The sequence below is a fragment of the Dromiciops gliroides genome, chromosome 2, assembly GCF_019393635.1.
Source record: "Dromiciops gliroides isolate mDroGli1 chromosome 2, mDroGli1.pri, whole genome shotgun sequence".
Classification (NCBI taxonomy): domain Eukaryota; kingdom Metazoa; phylum Chordata; class Mammalia; order Microbiotheria; family Microbiotheriidae; genus Dromiciops; species Dromiciops gliroides.
Window position 1 is genome coordinate 8,702,842 of NC_057862.1, and position 14,024 is coordinate 8,716,865.

The window sequence follows — 14,024 nt, forward strand, 5'->3', positions numbered from 1 at the left end:
AAAGAGACTACAGCCTCCAAGGTCACCATATGCATCTTATTCCCATTCTCCAGATGAGGAAATTGTTGGAGCTCTTCCCACCTCCAAGTACCTCATTCTCACTGCTGTCGCCCTGCTTCACTAGGACACGTAGGAGAAGATGCTGGAGAGCCTGTCCTATGTGGCTCTCATCATCAGAGGGTCTACCTCCACTGGATGCCAGGAAGTTCAGTAGTAACTGTGCTCTCCTGGCAGGGCCTTCAGAAGCTTTGAATGCCTTCCCATTGAGGTACGGATGCCAAGGCAGTGTTTAGAGGAAGGCGAGGGTTAGGGATAGCTTATAATCTCCACCGATTCCAAATGGTAGCACTGCCGGCCCATCTCCTCTGTGTCCAGCAGCTTGGAAGTGCCTGATTCTAAATGCTGTTATTTCTGACTTATTAGGAATTGGAAAAGAATAAAAACAAGGGAAATTAATTTTTTTAAATGATTTTTCCCTTCCCCCCCCCCTCCCAGGGCAATGAGGGTTAAGTGACTCCCCCAAGGTCACACAGCTAGTAAGTGTCAAGTGTCTTAGGTCGGATTTGAACTCAGGTCCTCCTGAATCCAGGGCCAGTGCTTTATGCACTGCACCACTTAGTTGCCCCTGGGAAATTCTTTACAAAATGATTTCTCACCTCTCCTTTACAGATAACTTTCCTGGTCATAAGCTTCACCTCAACTTAAACAGAGAAGTAGTGTAACAGAGTGGTTAGAGTCCTGGGATTTACACTAGAAGGCATGAAGTCAAATCCATCTTCCATCATTCTGTTTTATCATTTATCATAGTTTCCCATACAAGCTTCTCTGCTGTTTTCTGTTTTACTCCAAAACATGTATGTTAATTGATGACATTTAAGGTCAAAACTTTAAAAATTTCTAAAAAGACTTGAGATTAAATCTTGCCCCTAACACTGAAGAGTTGTGTGACCCTAGACAAGTCATATCACTTGTCTGACCTTCACCTGCCACATCAGTAAAATGAGAATAAAATTTAAAACAAACAAACAATAACAAAACACCTTGAGCATCTCCAGCACAGAGTTGTCAGGCTGCTAGGAGATAATATCCATGAGGTGGTTTGCAAGCTGTAAAATCTCTATAAATGCTGTCATGAACTCATTTCTCTCACGTGGCCACTGAGCTGGAGAGCTTTTCTAGCTGGGGCAGATGGACGGGAAGCGGAGCCCCAAGACAGGAAGCCAAGTAGACTGTGACGCTGGCAAGCCTTGAGGACAGAGGGGAGAGTAATCCCACGGTGTCCGTCAGCGGCATTTGGTGAGTGTCTACCTTGTGGCAGGCACTGGGTGGAGCACTGGGGACACACCTGGGGATGGCCCCTCCAAGAGAATGCAGAATGTTAGGGTTCTGCCTTGTTACTGCCAATCTTTGGCACAGTGCCTGACGCCCAAGGCAGTTAACAATCGATTATGGAATGACTGGCATTAAATAGCATTGAAGATGGCGGGGGAAGTGGAGGCTAAAGACTTAACCAAGATCTTCCCCATGTCTCTCCAAGTCAAGCCCGACTACAGACTTCCTTCTAGCATGGATCTTGTGACAGGATGCTTTTCTGAAAGGCACCGAGTTGGCCTGTGGTCAGGCAGGCACTCGGGACTTGGGCAAAGACCTGCATTATCATTAGGTTATTTATTGACTGAATCAGTTGTTAACAGGGGATGGACAGAGAGGTGTCGCCCACCAGAATGGGCTTTGCAGTAATCGCTCTGTCCTGTGTCACCGAAGACACACACTGAGCAATGAGCCTTCTCTGCTCCAGGCCCTCCCCTGGCAGATTAATGGATGTTAAACGACACTCGCACCAAGCCAAGCCTGACTTCAATTAAAAGCAAGATGAGCCACTCTAGTGAGAAGACCCCTTCTTCCTTCTGTGTGGGTGAGGGCTACAGAGCATCATCAGGAGACTCGCTAAGTTATTATTTTAAAAAAGATTTCAAAGATTTCATGGCTTCACAGGCCCATGGACTCTAACTCTCTTCACTTTAGAGAGGAGAAACAGGCTGAGAGAGGTCAGAGGATCAGAAATCTAGGGCTAGAAAGGCACCACCTTGTCCAAGCCTCTCAATTAACCGATGAGGAAACTGAGACCTTTGCAGACTTGTTCAGTGACCCAGACAGAGCCAGGAGATGAGTTTGGGTCACGTGCCTCCAAATACACTGTGGCCGAACCGTCTTCCTTTTATTTGTCTGAGGCTAGCAAGACACACTCCCCCTTAGAAAAGCGGATGTGTGATGGAGCCAAAGCAAAATCACTCTGAGAAAGAGAAAATAAAGCAGAAGGCACTCAGGAGAGAGTAGGCGGGTCAGGAGAGACCGCTGGCTTCCCTCTCGGCGCCTCAGGGTTCTCATCTGTATTATGAGCATCATTAGACCACCTGTTTCCATGGGTGGTTGAGTTAAGGAAAGCAAAGGACCTTCCAGGGCTGGATAAATGTGAGCTGGGCTGTTACTAAGCAGTCACAGGATGGCGGGGTAAAATCCCTGCCTGGATTTTGCTACATGGAAAAGCAGGGTCTGGTGAGGCCACTCTAAGATGGAACACGATGGCTGTGTCCAAGGGCCCAGAATCCAAAGGTCAAGGCCCAGGTGACAGATCCCCAAGGAGATGCTTTGACATTAAGGAGAAAAGCCTTTTGTCAAATATTTAGGCAATGGAAACCAGCAGCAGAGAAACACAAGAGCTTTTCTATTTAAATTACATGATCCGTAGAACAGACATTTATCCAGAGAAAGTGCCCAAAGCATCAGAGGCAGGTGCTGACCAAACCCTTTGTGTGCACACGCTTATCACTGCCCGGACACATGGATGCGCCAGGGGAAACAACGCCCAGCTTTGTCTCTGAGTCAATGCTCCTTCCCTAAGTGGAGCCGAGTTGGGCACTTGTACTTGTCTCTGGGCACAAAAGAAAACAAAATGCAGAAAAATGTATCGGTATTTTACAAACAACACAGAGTAAAGGCGGCTAGGTGGACCGGGGAAATACTGTAAGTCATCTTGACATCGTTTTCTCAAGAGGAACCTAACAGATTTTCAGGGCAACCCAGATGTCTTCAAGAAACTGTGAGCCAAAAAGCACTTCATTCCTATTCATATAAATTGATTGCCCAATATACATCAAAAATAACTGTCTTTGCAAAGCCCTCATGGGCATAGTACAGCTGAATGAAAGCATCTGAAAAAACCACCATAGAAAAAGAGGAGGCCCAGACTCTGAGCTCTCAGCAGCGAGGTTTGGGTCCCCATGCAGTACTTCTGGATCCCAAGAACTCGGGTCTGAATCCTTGCCAACTAGCAGAGCCGTTGCTAAGTCCCTTTTCTCTCCTTGTCCTGTTTGCTCCTTTATACAGTGAAGGGAATGGACTAGATCTCGGTCAGTTCTCACTCCATGGTCTCAAAATGGCTTTGAGGTCAACAGGCAAGTCCACAACACAGTAAAACCACTCCAAAGAGTTATTATTGGATTTGGTTTTGCTGTTTACATCAGACTTACAACATGATAAATATAAACTGCAGGGACTCATATCGAAGCCCCACTGCTGATGATAAGGGAAACGATTTTGCTCAACCAACAACTTCTGTTACCACACCAAATTTAATTTACATATTTTCCTCGCTGTACACATTACATCTAAGTACAATAAACACATAATCACTAGTCAAATGGAAAATCCAATGTTAATCAGTTTTCATTACCAGGAACAGCAATGATGCCCAGTTGGGGGGAGGCAGGCAACAGTTCCGTCTAACTCTTTAAGGACAATGGGATGGACCGCAGGCTACCACTAACACGGGGGTCTTCTTGTCTTTGCAGGCTTTCCTACAGGACCGGCCAGGACACAGCAAACTGTGCCACGTGCAGGAACAGTGCCTGCATTATCTATAGGTAAGTCAGCCATGACGCTAGTAAGAAATGACAGCTGCCCAGCAAAGTCTTATTAGCCCTGAACTGGTATTATCAGTGGGGAGGGAGGAGGCTCACAGCAAGTCAGAAGGCAGGAAGGGAGTGTCAGAAGCTGGTTCAGCAGGATGGCTGAGGAGGAAGTGGAGGGGAGAGAGGCAGGCAGGGCTCATTGGTTTGGGAACAGAGAACCCGAACTCACTTGTCTCCTTTTGTCCACCTAAGCATCTGAGGGGATACTCTTGAAGTACTTCGGGGCAGGCCCAGCAGGCGCTAGGACCAAGCCCTGAGCCATCTTTAGATCCAAAGACCAGGTGTCACAGGGCCTGGCATGAATCAAAGGTTTAATAGTGGGGTTCACTGACTGACCAATCAGACTCCCTACAATCTGCTGAGCAAAGTAGAACAGGCACAGCAGGAGGAGACATGCGCCTTGGGTTCGAGTGCATGTTGAGATCCCTGACTGACGCTCTCTGAGATCTACTTCCAAGGTTCATGAAGTAGATAAGTCTAAAGCATTATGTTCGGGGCTGGGGACACAGGGACAAAAATCCATGCCCTCGAGGATCTCACATACACAGACACACAAAACACACACATATACTATATTGTTATACTGTATTGCAATATATGTATACACATGCATGTGTGCATGTGTGTGTATGAGGGAATGGGTTGGAACAATTTGTCCCAAGTGAATAACCTTAAAAAAGTTAGTTGCTGGAAAAATAATTGCCAGGTCAGGGGATTAGGCAGGGCCTGTATGATAGTAGCACTGCAGCAAAATCTCGAGGGGAGATAATGCTAGGAGGCGAGACAAAGAAAGAGTATATTACAAAGGCTGGGGAGACTGGGCAGAGGCTCAGGGCTAGGACACTGATGTGGCCCTGATGTGAAGAGATTTTGGGAGGCAGGCGTGAACGTTGTGAAATTGGCCTTGTAAAGAACATTAGTGCACATTGTGAAGAGCATTACAAGCTAAAAAGATGAGTTTAACTTTCACCCTAAAGGCAAGAGGCAGCTTATGTCGGAGGAATGAGGTGTGGTGGGACCTGGATCTTGGGGATCTTATCTGGCAGCTGCTGGAGGCTGCACTAGAGGGGGGGAGGTTGGAAGACAAGTCCCTCCATCTCTCTTGAGCTAAGTTTCCCTCACTGGTAAATATTGAATGAGATGCTCTCCCAGGTTGGACATTCTATGTCTCTTTCTGCTCTGACATATGGTGGCTCTTGATCTGTGTTTGGGTGTCCTTAGTGAGAACACTCACAGCTACCCTTGGAATTTTCTGTGTATTTCAGGGGGAAACATCCAGTTTTTTTTTCTGTGAGTCAGGTGGACAGTCATTAGAAAGTGTATACACATCCTGCCGGGCTGGGCAGACTCCCGGCCCTCTGAATGCTTCATATAATTGCTGAGAAGGCAATGTGAACCTAGGGGAGAACAGGAGAAAGTGTCCAGAGAGGTTTCCACATCTCAGGCATCCAAGGAATCCCGAGCCAATTATGTGAGAGTAGATCCAAAAGTCAGGAAATGTCAGTGGTCAGGGAAGACTTTCAAGATCCAGTGAAATCCCAGTTGCTCCTTCCAGGACATAGAATTCACCTTGCCCCAGGAGCCCAGGGAGGCAGAAATGGCTTGTGGGAGGGCCTTACGGGGGCAGTGTTAGTCTGGGGAACAGAGAAAGGAAGCGTAGCCATAAAAGACACAGAAAGCCTGCTTTATGAGACTGGATGGATGCATGGGTGGGTGGATGGACAGTTGTATAGATGGACAGTTAGATGGATGGATGGATGGATGGATGGATGGATGGATGGATGGACAGATGGATGGATGGACGGATGGATGGATGGACGGATGGATGGATGGACGGACGGACGGATGGATGGATGGATGGATGGATGGATGGATGGACGGATGGATGGATGGACGGATGGATGGATAAACGGATGGACAGTTAGATGGATGGACAGGTGGATGGATGGATGGACAGATGGATGGATGGATGGATGGATGGATGGATGGATGGATGGATGGATGGATAAGTGGATGGATGGATAGATGGATGGATGGATGGATGGATGGATGGATGGATGGATGGATGGATGGATGGATGGATGGACAATTGGATGAATGGATAGGTAGATGGATGGACAGATGGATGGACAATTGGATGGATGGATGGATGGATGGATGGATAGTTAGGTGAGTGGATGAATGGATGGATGGACAGACGGATGAAGAGATAGAGAGATTGATATACAAGATATATTCTGCATCTGTAGAGGGTAATCTCAAAGGACAAGGCACTAGCACAAGGTGGGCTGGGGAGGGGAAAGTTCTGTAGAAGTCAGGTAGAGATCTGAGCCTAGAAGGAATTTAGGAGATGGAGGCAAGAGAGACTGCATTCCAGGAATGGGGGGCAGCCAGTGCAATGGAGTAACCAAATGGGAGTGTTGTGTGAGGAACAGAAGAATTTCTAACTCCTATAATGCATGGAGAAGAGGAAGGCATAAGTCTGGAGTCGGGTTGTGAAGAGCATAAAGTGCTACACAGAGGATTAAGTATTTAATTCTGGAGATAAAAGGGAGCTATGGTAGTTCAATAGTTGGGGAAGATGGGGGTGGTGGAGAGGGCCAGACCTATACTTTAGGAAGATGATAGGAATGTTCCCTGTCCAGTCAGTTCAGCAAGTACTCATTAAAATATCTCTAGTAAGAAGGCCAAGATTTCACATACAGAAGCACAGAGAAGTGGAGAGAAAACTGGGCTGGGAATCAGACCTGGATTCTAGGCTCTACCACCAAATACACAGTGCAGGAGTTGGGTTAGACCTTCCAAGGTCCCAGTGAGCATGACCACTTGTGACGACGCTTCTGAAGGAGCAGCACACACTATCCATGCTCCCTGGTGGCCCAACGATCCCAAGAACCACTACTGTGGAAGAGACACTCAAATGCCTTCTCTCTGCTGACCACCCCAAGCACTGATCTTGTAGGGAGCTGCACTCTGTCCTCCATGGATAGCACTGCTGCCTAGCCAGCCAGGTAAGGAAGCTTGAAAGCATGGAAAGCGGTGTCGGGTTTGTTGTCTCTTGGCCCTTAGCCATTGGAAGACATCCAGAAATATGACGCACACAACCAGGAGTGGAGGGCACGCTGGAGAGCCAGGGGACATCTCTGTACAGGACATGATTTTAACCCTGAGGGACAACTCCATGAGAGGAATGCTCAAAGCAGATGCTGTTTTTCTAGTTGGTTTGAGGGAGGTAAATGCACCATCATTTAGCAACAACAGTGACATTGAAATGTTGTCATGCAAAATTAGAGGATTTAGGAGTTCAGTTTTCATGTTTCAAAGTCAGATTTGACCTTGAGTTGGGCCCAAGGACCGTCTGGCAAAGCTGCAGAGGGAGAGGGCAAGAGAAATGATGAGTATCATAAGATTAACCGAGCTCCGCACTGGCCAGATAGTGAGTGCTGTGACCCAGCCAAGAATAGGAGACAGCCTCAGGCTTGGCTCAACAAGTTCAGGCTAATTGGCCCAGCGCAGCCACAACAAAATGGAAAAGATCTCTAGGCCAGTGGGCCTAGGCTTGAATCCCATGCTCTCCCATGGGAGGGCGGCCCCATTTTTACCTTCTGTAAAATGCAGGGGTTGAACTGGATTGGAGAATCTCTTAGGACCCTTCCAGCACTAAATGAGATTCCTAATCCACTGATACTGGCCCTGGCAGAGCATATCAGTTTGCCATCAGAGTTCATCTAAATTTGATTAAAATGAGAGAGAGCTCAAGTGGGTGAGGTCATTTTGTTCTGCCTTCCCCAAAAGGAGTATGGATTTCCTCAGGAGATAGAGGGCTCCCCCTCTTTTAGATGCCTTCAAGCAGAGTCTGAATGACCACATGTCAGGAAGAGAGGATTCTTGTTCAGGCAAGAGCTGGACGATATGGTCACCAAGGTACCTTCCAACTTGGAGACTCTACCTGATCCTGTATTAGCTGAGCAAATGTGAGTGACCCTAAGCCAACAGAGTGACCATGGGAGAGCTCCAGTCAAAGGGCCAGGAACAAAGCTTTGGGCCTGCTTGCCAAATTTCATTTCAGTTAGTGTTTTGACATAGGCCTCGCCATTTGGTCTTGGTAAATAACCCCAAGGTGGCATCTTGTAGGGATTTCATGGGTGGTCTGTTGTCTTTCCTTTTGTTATGGCCACATAAGCAAGATCTCTGTTGAAGAATGTCTAACTTCCTCCCAGATTAGACTGACTAGATCACAAGGAGAGAAACTGGAAGCCAAGGGGCGTAGGGAGCCAAGTTCCTTGAGGAAACCATCAACCCCACAACCTTGTGTCATAAATAATCAATACAGAATCAAGCCCATGGCAGCCTTTGATGAGATAGAATTCCAAAGAGTGAGCTGATTTGGGCAACCATGGCCTTTGTTATTTTTATATTAATCTTCTGGGGCAGCTAGGTGGAATAGTGGATAAAGCACCAGCCCTGGATTCAGGAGGACCTAAGTTCAAATCTGCCCTCAGACACTTGACACTGTGTGACCCTGGGCAAGTCACTTAACCTTCAGTGGCCTGCAAAAGGAAAGGGGGGGGGGGGCGAGTTTGGAGGGCAAGTTTTTAATGGCCCTTACAAGGACATGATAATTTGACCATTCTGTCCTAACACACAAGATGAAGCAAACTTCAGGAAAAAACAGTTCTGTGACAACGGAAACCACCTCTGTTAGGGACTACTTGGCCAAGAGAGATCTGCCCCCCCCCACCCCAACTATTTATCAAATATAGAATTCCTAAGAAAATGGCAGTCATCTCAAGAGACCAGACTGGAATAGGTAATTACTCTTCTAGTATATTATTTGAAAAGCACCAACGACTTAAGAAACTAGATTTGCTTTTCTGGGTGGTGAAACAGGAAGGGGAGGCACAGCGTGACAGGAGGGGTAGGAGGAAGCCCCAAAGCATAGAAGCTGGTGAATACAGCAGCGCCCAAATGCCTCATTTATCTCAAATCCGCTGGAGGCCATATTTGGGCACACATCCTTTCCCAGGGGTGGAGAGCCCCCTCAGTCATCACCATCACTCTTCCCAGCTGCATCTGGTATGGGCCGCACTATATACCATAGGATCTACATGGATACAGCTGAGCCTTTCCCATTCCCATGACCACATTCCTCCTGAAAACCAAACAGGAGAGAGCATTCTAACAGACCCAGGACATGTAGGCAATTTCTTAGATGTGTCATCTGGCCAGAAAGCCTGACACCAACATGCTCGGTAATGAAAGGCCCTGACGTCCGGTGAACTTCACCAGATCCATCTTGATTTGGGGGATACCATTTTTTTCATTTGAAACAGGATGACCTTCCCAATGGAAAATTCAGAGCATTGTTTTCATGAAATTAGGATGTGCATGAGCTGGAAAAAATGCATTATGCTCCAAATTTAGCTGAGTGCAGCCTTATCATATTTGGTACCCTTTCTCACAGATACTGTGAAATATATCTCAAGGCAAGCATAATTGCACAACAGATATTGAGAGGATTGGAGTAAATAAGAGATTGACAGAAGTGCAAATCCCAACCCTACCAATTTATTAATGACATATCTTTAGGCAAGTCATCTCTCTGGCCTTTGGTTTTCTCCTCTGTAAAAGGAGATGAAGTCAGAAATCCTTCAAACTCTCAATCTGGACCATTTTGGTCCTAACTATTAAACTGAATTGACTTGAGTTGCATTGATCGGCACCTCAGTGGCTCCAAAACTGAAGACCTCCATCCATCGTCCCGAATCTCTATTTGGCTGTGAATCCAGTAAATTGTTTTAAAAAAGGAGAGATCCCATGATTAATTAGCAAGACTGCCATTTCTGGAATTCTGGGATTTACAGCTATAAAAGAAAGGGAGATGAAAAGGAAAATCCAAAGCATTCATACAAACCATATACTCAGAGCTAGAAGGGACCTTACAGATCACTGGTTCTTTTATAGATTCGGAAACTGAGGCTTAAAGAGGTTAAGGAACTTCAGGCATTTCCCAATGATGTAAATTCATTTTCCTTATATGGAAGTAATTGAAAGGAAGCTGGATAAAATAGCCCTCAGCATTTGGGGATTGGAAACTAGCAAACCACAAGGTGGCCCTAGGAAAAATAAAACGAAACTTGAATTTTGGAATAGTGGATAGGATTTTCCCCTTTTTTCTCAAGATGGCATACCTCAGTGTTATCAGGCTCGGCTGTTAAATTCTAATTAAAGACCATCCCAGCATGAAAGAAAATGGAGAGATTGAAGTTTCAGTTTTTTCTTGGTGAAACTTTTCTTTCCCCCAGCTTACCATCCACACAGCTGTCAAAACAGGCACTAATTATTTTAGAAAACATTTTAAGGCTCTGTTACTAATAGGATCTTTGCACATGGGAGGCCAAACACTTCTGCCCCCCACCTTCCTTACTCTTTTCTCTGTAAGACTCATCGCCTGAGTCACACTATAGACAAGGCACCTTTTGTCCCAGTTTTGTTTTCAAAGAGAACAAGGCAAAGCAGAGGTATAAAATGGGTCACTTATTTCTTTGTTTCCCGTGGAGGGTTTTTTCAAAGATACTAATGAAACATAATGAGGTGTATTCAACTGGACCCACTTCCATGAAAACACTACAGGTGACCCTTGGTTCAACAACAATTTTGGATAAAGGAAACATTTTCCAAAATAATTTATTGGAGACTCAATGTAATTGAAAAGTGCCTTTGCCAAGATTTCAAATTGGGCTGAGGGCCTCACCATTGCTGCGCTATTATTTGGTAGGACAGACGTCTGGCTTAATGTGAAATATTGTGATCAGGTTTTTAATCAGCCTTGAAGATTGTCTATTTTTAGGATTGTTTGGGTCTTTTTGTTTTCTTTTCTTTTCATGGGCAGCTACATGACACCAGGTCTGGGATCAGGAAGACCAGAGTTCAAATCTGGCCTCAGACACTTAATAGCTGTGTGACCCTGGGCAAGTCACTCCACCCTGTTTGCCTTAGTTTCCTCATCTATAAAATGAACTGAAGGAGGAAACCGAGAACCAATCCAGTATCTTTGCCAAGAAAACCACAAATGGGGTCACAAAGAGTTGGACATGACTGAAATGACAGAAGAACAACAAAATATTTAGGGTTCTCTGTGGGATTTGTTGTTGTTTACACCTAAACATAATCCACTCCAAAGAGCATTTATTACGTCAAGCTATTGTTTACATTTTGCTTCGTTGGTTTTTCCCAGAACTTAGCACTCAAATGTTCAAAGCCGAAGTGCCCAGAGGGCCCTGTGCGCCACTCTAGGAGCACAGGGTCAGACATAAAGCAGCGCCTGTCCTCAAGCAGGAACACCACGTAGGGTCTTGAGATACCTTTCTTTCACCTCTCCCGATGCTTCGAATGAACAGAATGCCTGAACCCAGTATAAAAGTCCAGCTCCGTGGAAAGGGTGTGGTTGGGCCTCTTCTACTTGAGTAGGGGCTGGAAACTTTGGCAAGGCTGTCTTTCTTGGGTCTGTTTATCCTCAGCAAATATCAGACTAGGTTTACAAGTCAATGTGGGTGGGGCAGCTAGATGGTGCAGTGGATAGAGCACCGGCCCTGGAGTCAGGAGGACCTGAGTTCAAATCTAGCCTCAGACACTTAACACTTACTGGCTGTGTGACTCTGGGCAAGTCACTTAACCCCAATTGCCTCACTAAAAAAAAAAAAAAAAAAGTCAATGTGGAAGTGAATTGTCTGAAGGAGTGGCAAGCCTGACAGGAGGCTGGGTGAAGGGTAGTGCTGTGAGGCTGGTGGGCAGAGTGGATTCCAGGTGCATACTGGGCCAATGGTTGGACATATGTGTAAAGGTCACCACTCCCTATACCCCCCCCCACACACCTCTTCCTTAGTAAAAATCAGACTCTCTTTGTGCCTATTTTGTGAAAGTTCTTGGAGCCCAGCCCAAAGACCTGAAATTATTTTGCGAGGGTCACTTTCCATTTCTCCCTGTCCACAATGACACATCCAGAGAATGGCAAAGTGCACCTTGTGGGAACTTCCCTCAAATCAGTGAAAGCCGGAAGTCCAACTCTTCCGATGGACTATTTAAGAATGGGTAGCACCAAAAAAAACCAACAAAAAAGCGCAGCACCGCAGATAAAAACGCCGTGCCAAGGAGAAAGGATCCTAATTTTCCGCAGCAAAGGTAACAGAAGAAAATTAATGGATGTGTTCCCTCCCATCAAATCTCCAAGCATCACCATCTGAAAAAGCCAACACCCCCAATCCTCTGCAGTCAGATCAGCATTTTTCTACTCAACTCCAAAGAGATGATAATGCAGAGGAGAAGCAGTTTCTGATAGTGCCCGATCAAGACAGACACAAGAACTCAAATACTTCAGCCTAATGAAGTCTTATTGTGAGGAGAGGTAATTGCATTTGTATGCAGAAATTGTGCCAATTCGATCATGTCCAAAGCCCACTTGGAATAAAAGCTCATGTCTTTGTCATTCCCTGATTAGCTCTTAGAGGAAATGCCCTTTCCATTCCTGCTTAAATTACCATCACTTGTGCATATTAAGTTCCTTAACAACAGGAATTGATGTGGGAGAAATGAGCCTTTTGTCTAATAGTTTGTGTATTGCTCTTAGGCATTTACTATGAATTATCCCAGAAAATGAATATAAAATAGGACTCCTTGTGGGTCAGAAAGGGCAGAGAATACACTATTGCTCAGTCTCCATTGTTCAGGTCAGAGAAAAGAATGATTTCAAAAGGCAGTCACTCACTACTCAGAAAGAAAGGAGAAAGCCACAGAAGTCTCCTGGAAAATTACTTGCACCAATAAACCCAAAGCTCTCTCTCTTCCCTGGGGTCAGAAGCATCTGATTTTTGATTGTCAGCCTTCAGAGCTGGGTAAGAACTTGGGCAGTGTATTCGTTCCAATACCACCTCCACAGTAAACCAAAATCTGAGCATTAGGAGACCTCCACCGGATCCCTTGTTCGATCTATCAGGTGGAGGCAAACCAAGCCAAGAGGCAGACTCTGCCAGCCCAGTCTGGGTGACTCGCAGGCATTTCTAGGCCTATGGCAAAACTAAAACAATACGTGCTGATTTCTAACAGTTGGTGGTCATTAAATGTTTAATTTCATGAGAAAATAAATGGAATTCATTTAAAAAATAAATGTCAAATTGTTCTTAAGAGTTAAATAGGGGTTCATATTGTCACCACAAAACTTGGAATTGGAGTCACTGAAATCCCTTTAGTCGGGGGATGTCCAACACAGAAGTTATAAGCACCGGAGAAGATTGTTATTCACTTGGCCATGTCCTAGGACCAAAGTCTGGGAAAGGCCAGAACATGGACCCTGAAGGTGACACGAAATGGCCGCCCCCCCTTCCGGACCAGTTTCGGCCAGAAATCCCCGGGGCACAAATCCCACTCCAACTAAAACATATCCACACCTAACAAACTGTAAGATCTGGCTCCCACCAGCTGCCCATGGTTCACTCTCAAGAAGAGCTCAGAGGACAGGGAAGGGGAGACCGTTAGCACTCAACAGCAGCAGTGGCTGCAGGGATGCAGGAGGCCCGGGTTCTGGTCCCGCCTCCGCTATCTCACACCCCTTGGGTGTCTTCAGCTGTCCTTTCTCCTCCAAAGGGACAACATCCACGTCTCTGGAATTAGGGTTCTGAGCCCTTGGACATCAGCACTGGAAGGCACCAACTCAAGTTCTTGTTTGCCTTTGTTCCCAGGCCCCCACCCAATTTCTGACATACAGTAAGTGCTTAATCAATGCTCACTGATGGACTGATCCTGTCATAGCTTCCCTTTTGGAAAGGACATCCTCTGCTCTCCATCTCCTTACAAAAGCTAATGTGACCTTGGTCCTAAACTGCATAAAAAGGTATCACTTCTGATAATAAGGAGGTAGAAGGCTTCCGGCCCCTTGCGGGGGCCCCTGGGTCAGCACACACCTGGAGCAAGGCATTCCATTCTGAGCATCCTATTTGAGGAAGGGCAGAGACAAGTTGTGGAGGGTCAGATGAGGGTAAAAAGGACAGCTTTGGCTGT

The 14,024-nt window shown here is 46.0% G+C and overlaps 2 protein-coding genes across 3 annotated transcripts in view; one reads left to right on the forward strand and one right to left on the reverse strand.

Annotated features, from left to right (window-relative positions):
- Positions 1-14,024, reverse strand: part of DOCK1 (dedicator of cytokinesis 1) — a 586,118-nt gene that overhangs the window by 337,470 nt on the left and 234,624 nt on the right. The window lies entirely within an intron of this gene.
- INSYN2A (inhibitory synaptic factor 2A) overlaps positions 1-14,024 on the forward strand; it is an 80,986-nt gene that overhangs the window by 50,660 nt on the left and 16,302 nt on the right. Inside the window, exon 3 of the mRNA XM_043984308.1 lies at positions 3,852-3,923. Coding sequence (XP_043840243.1) covers positions 3,852-3,923 — 72 coding nt within the window. The remainder of the gene's footprint in view (positions 1-3,851; positions 3,924-14,024) is intronic.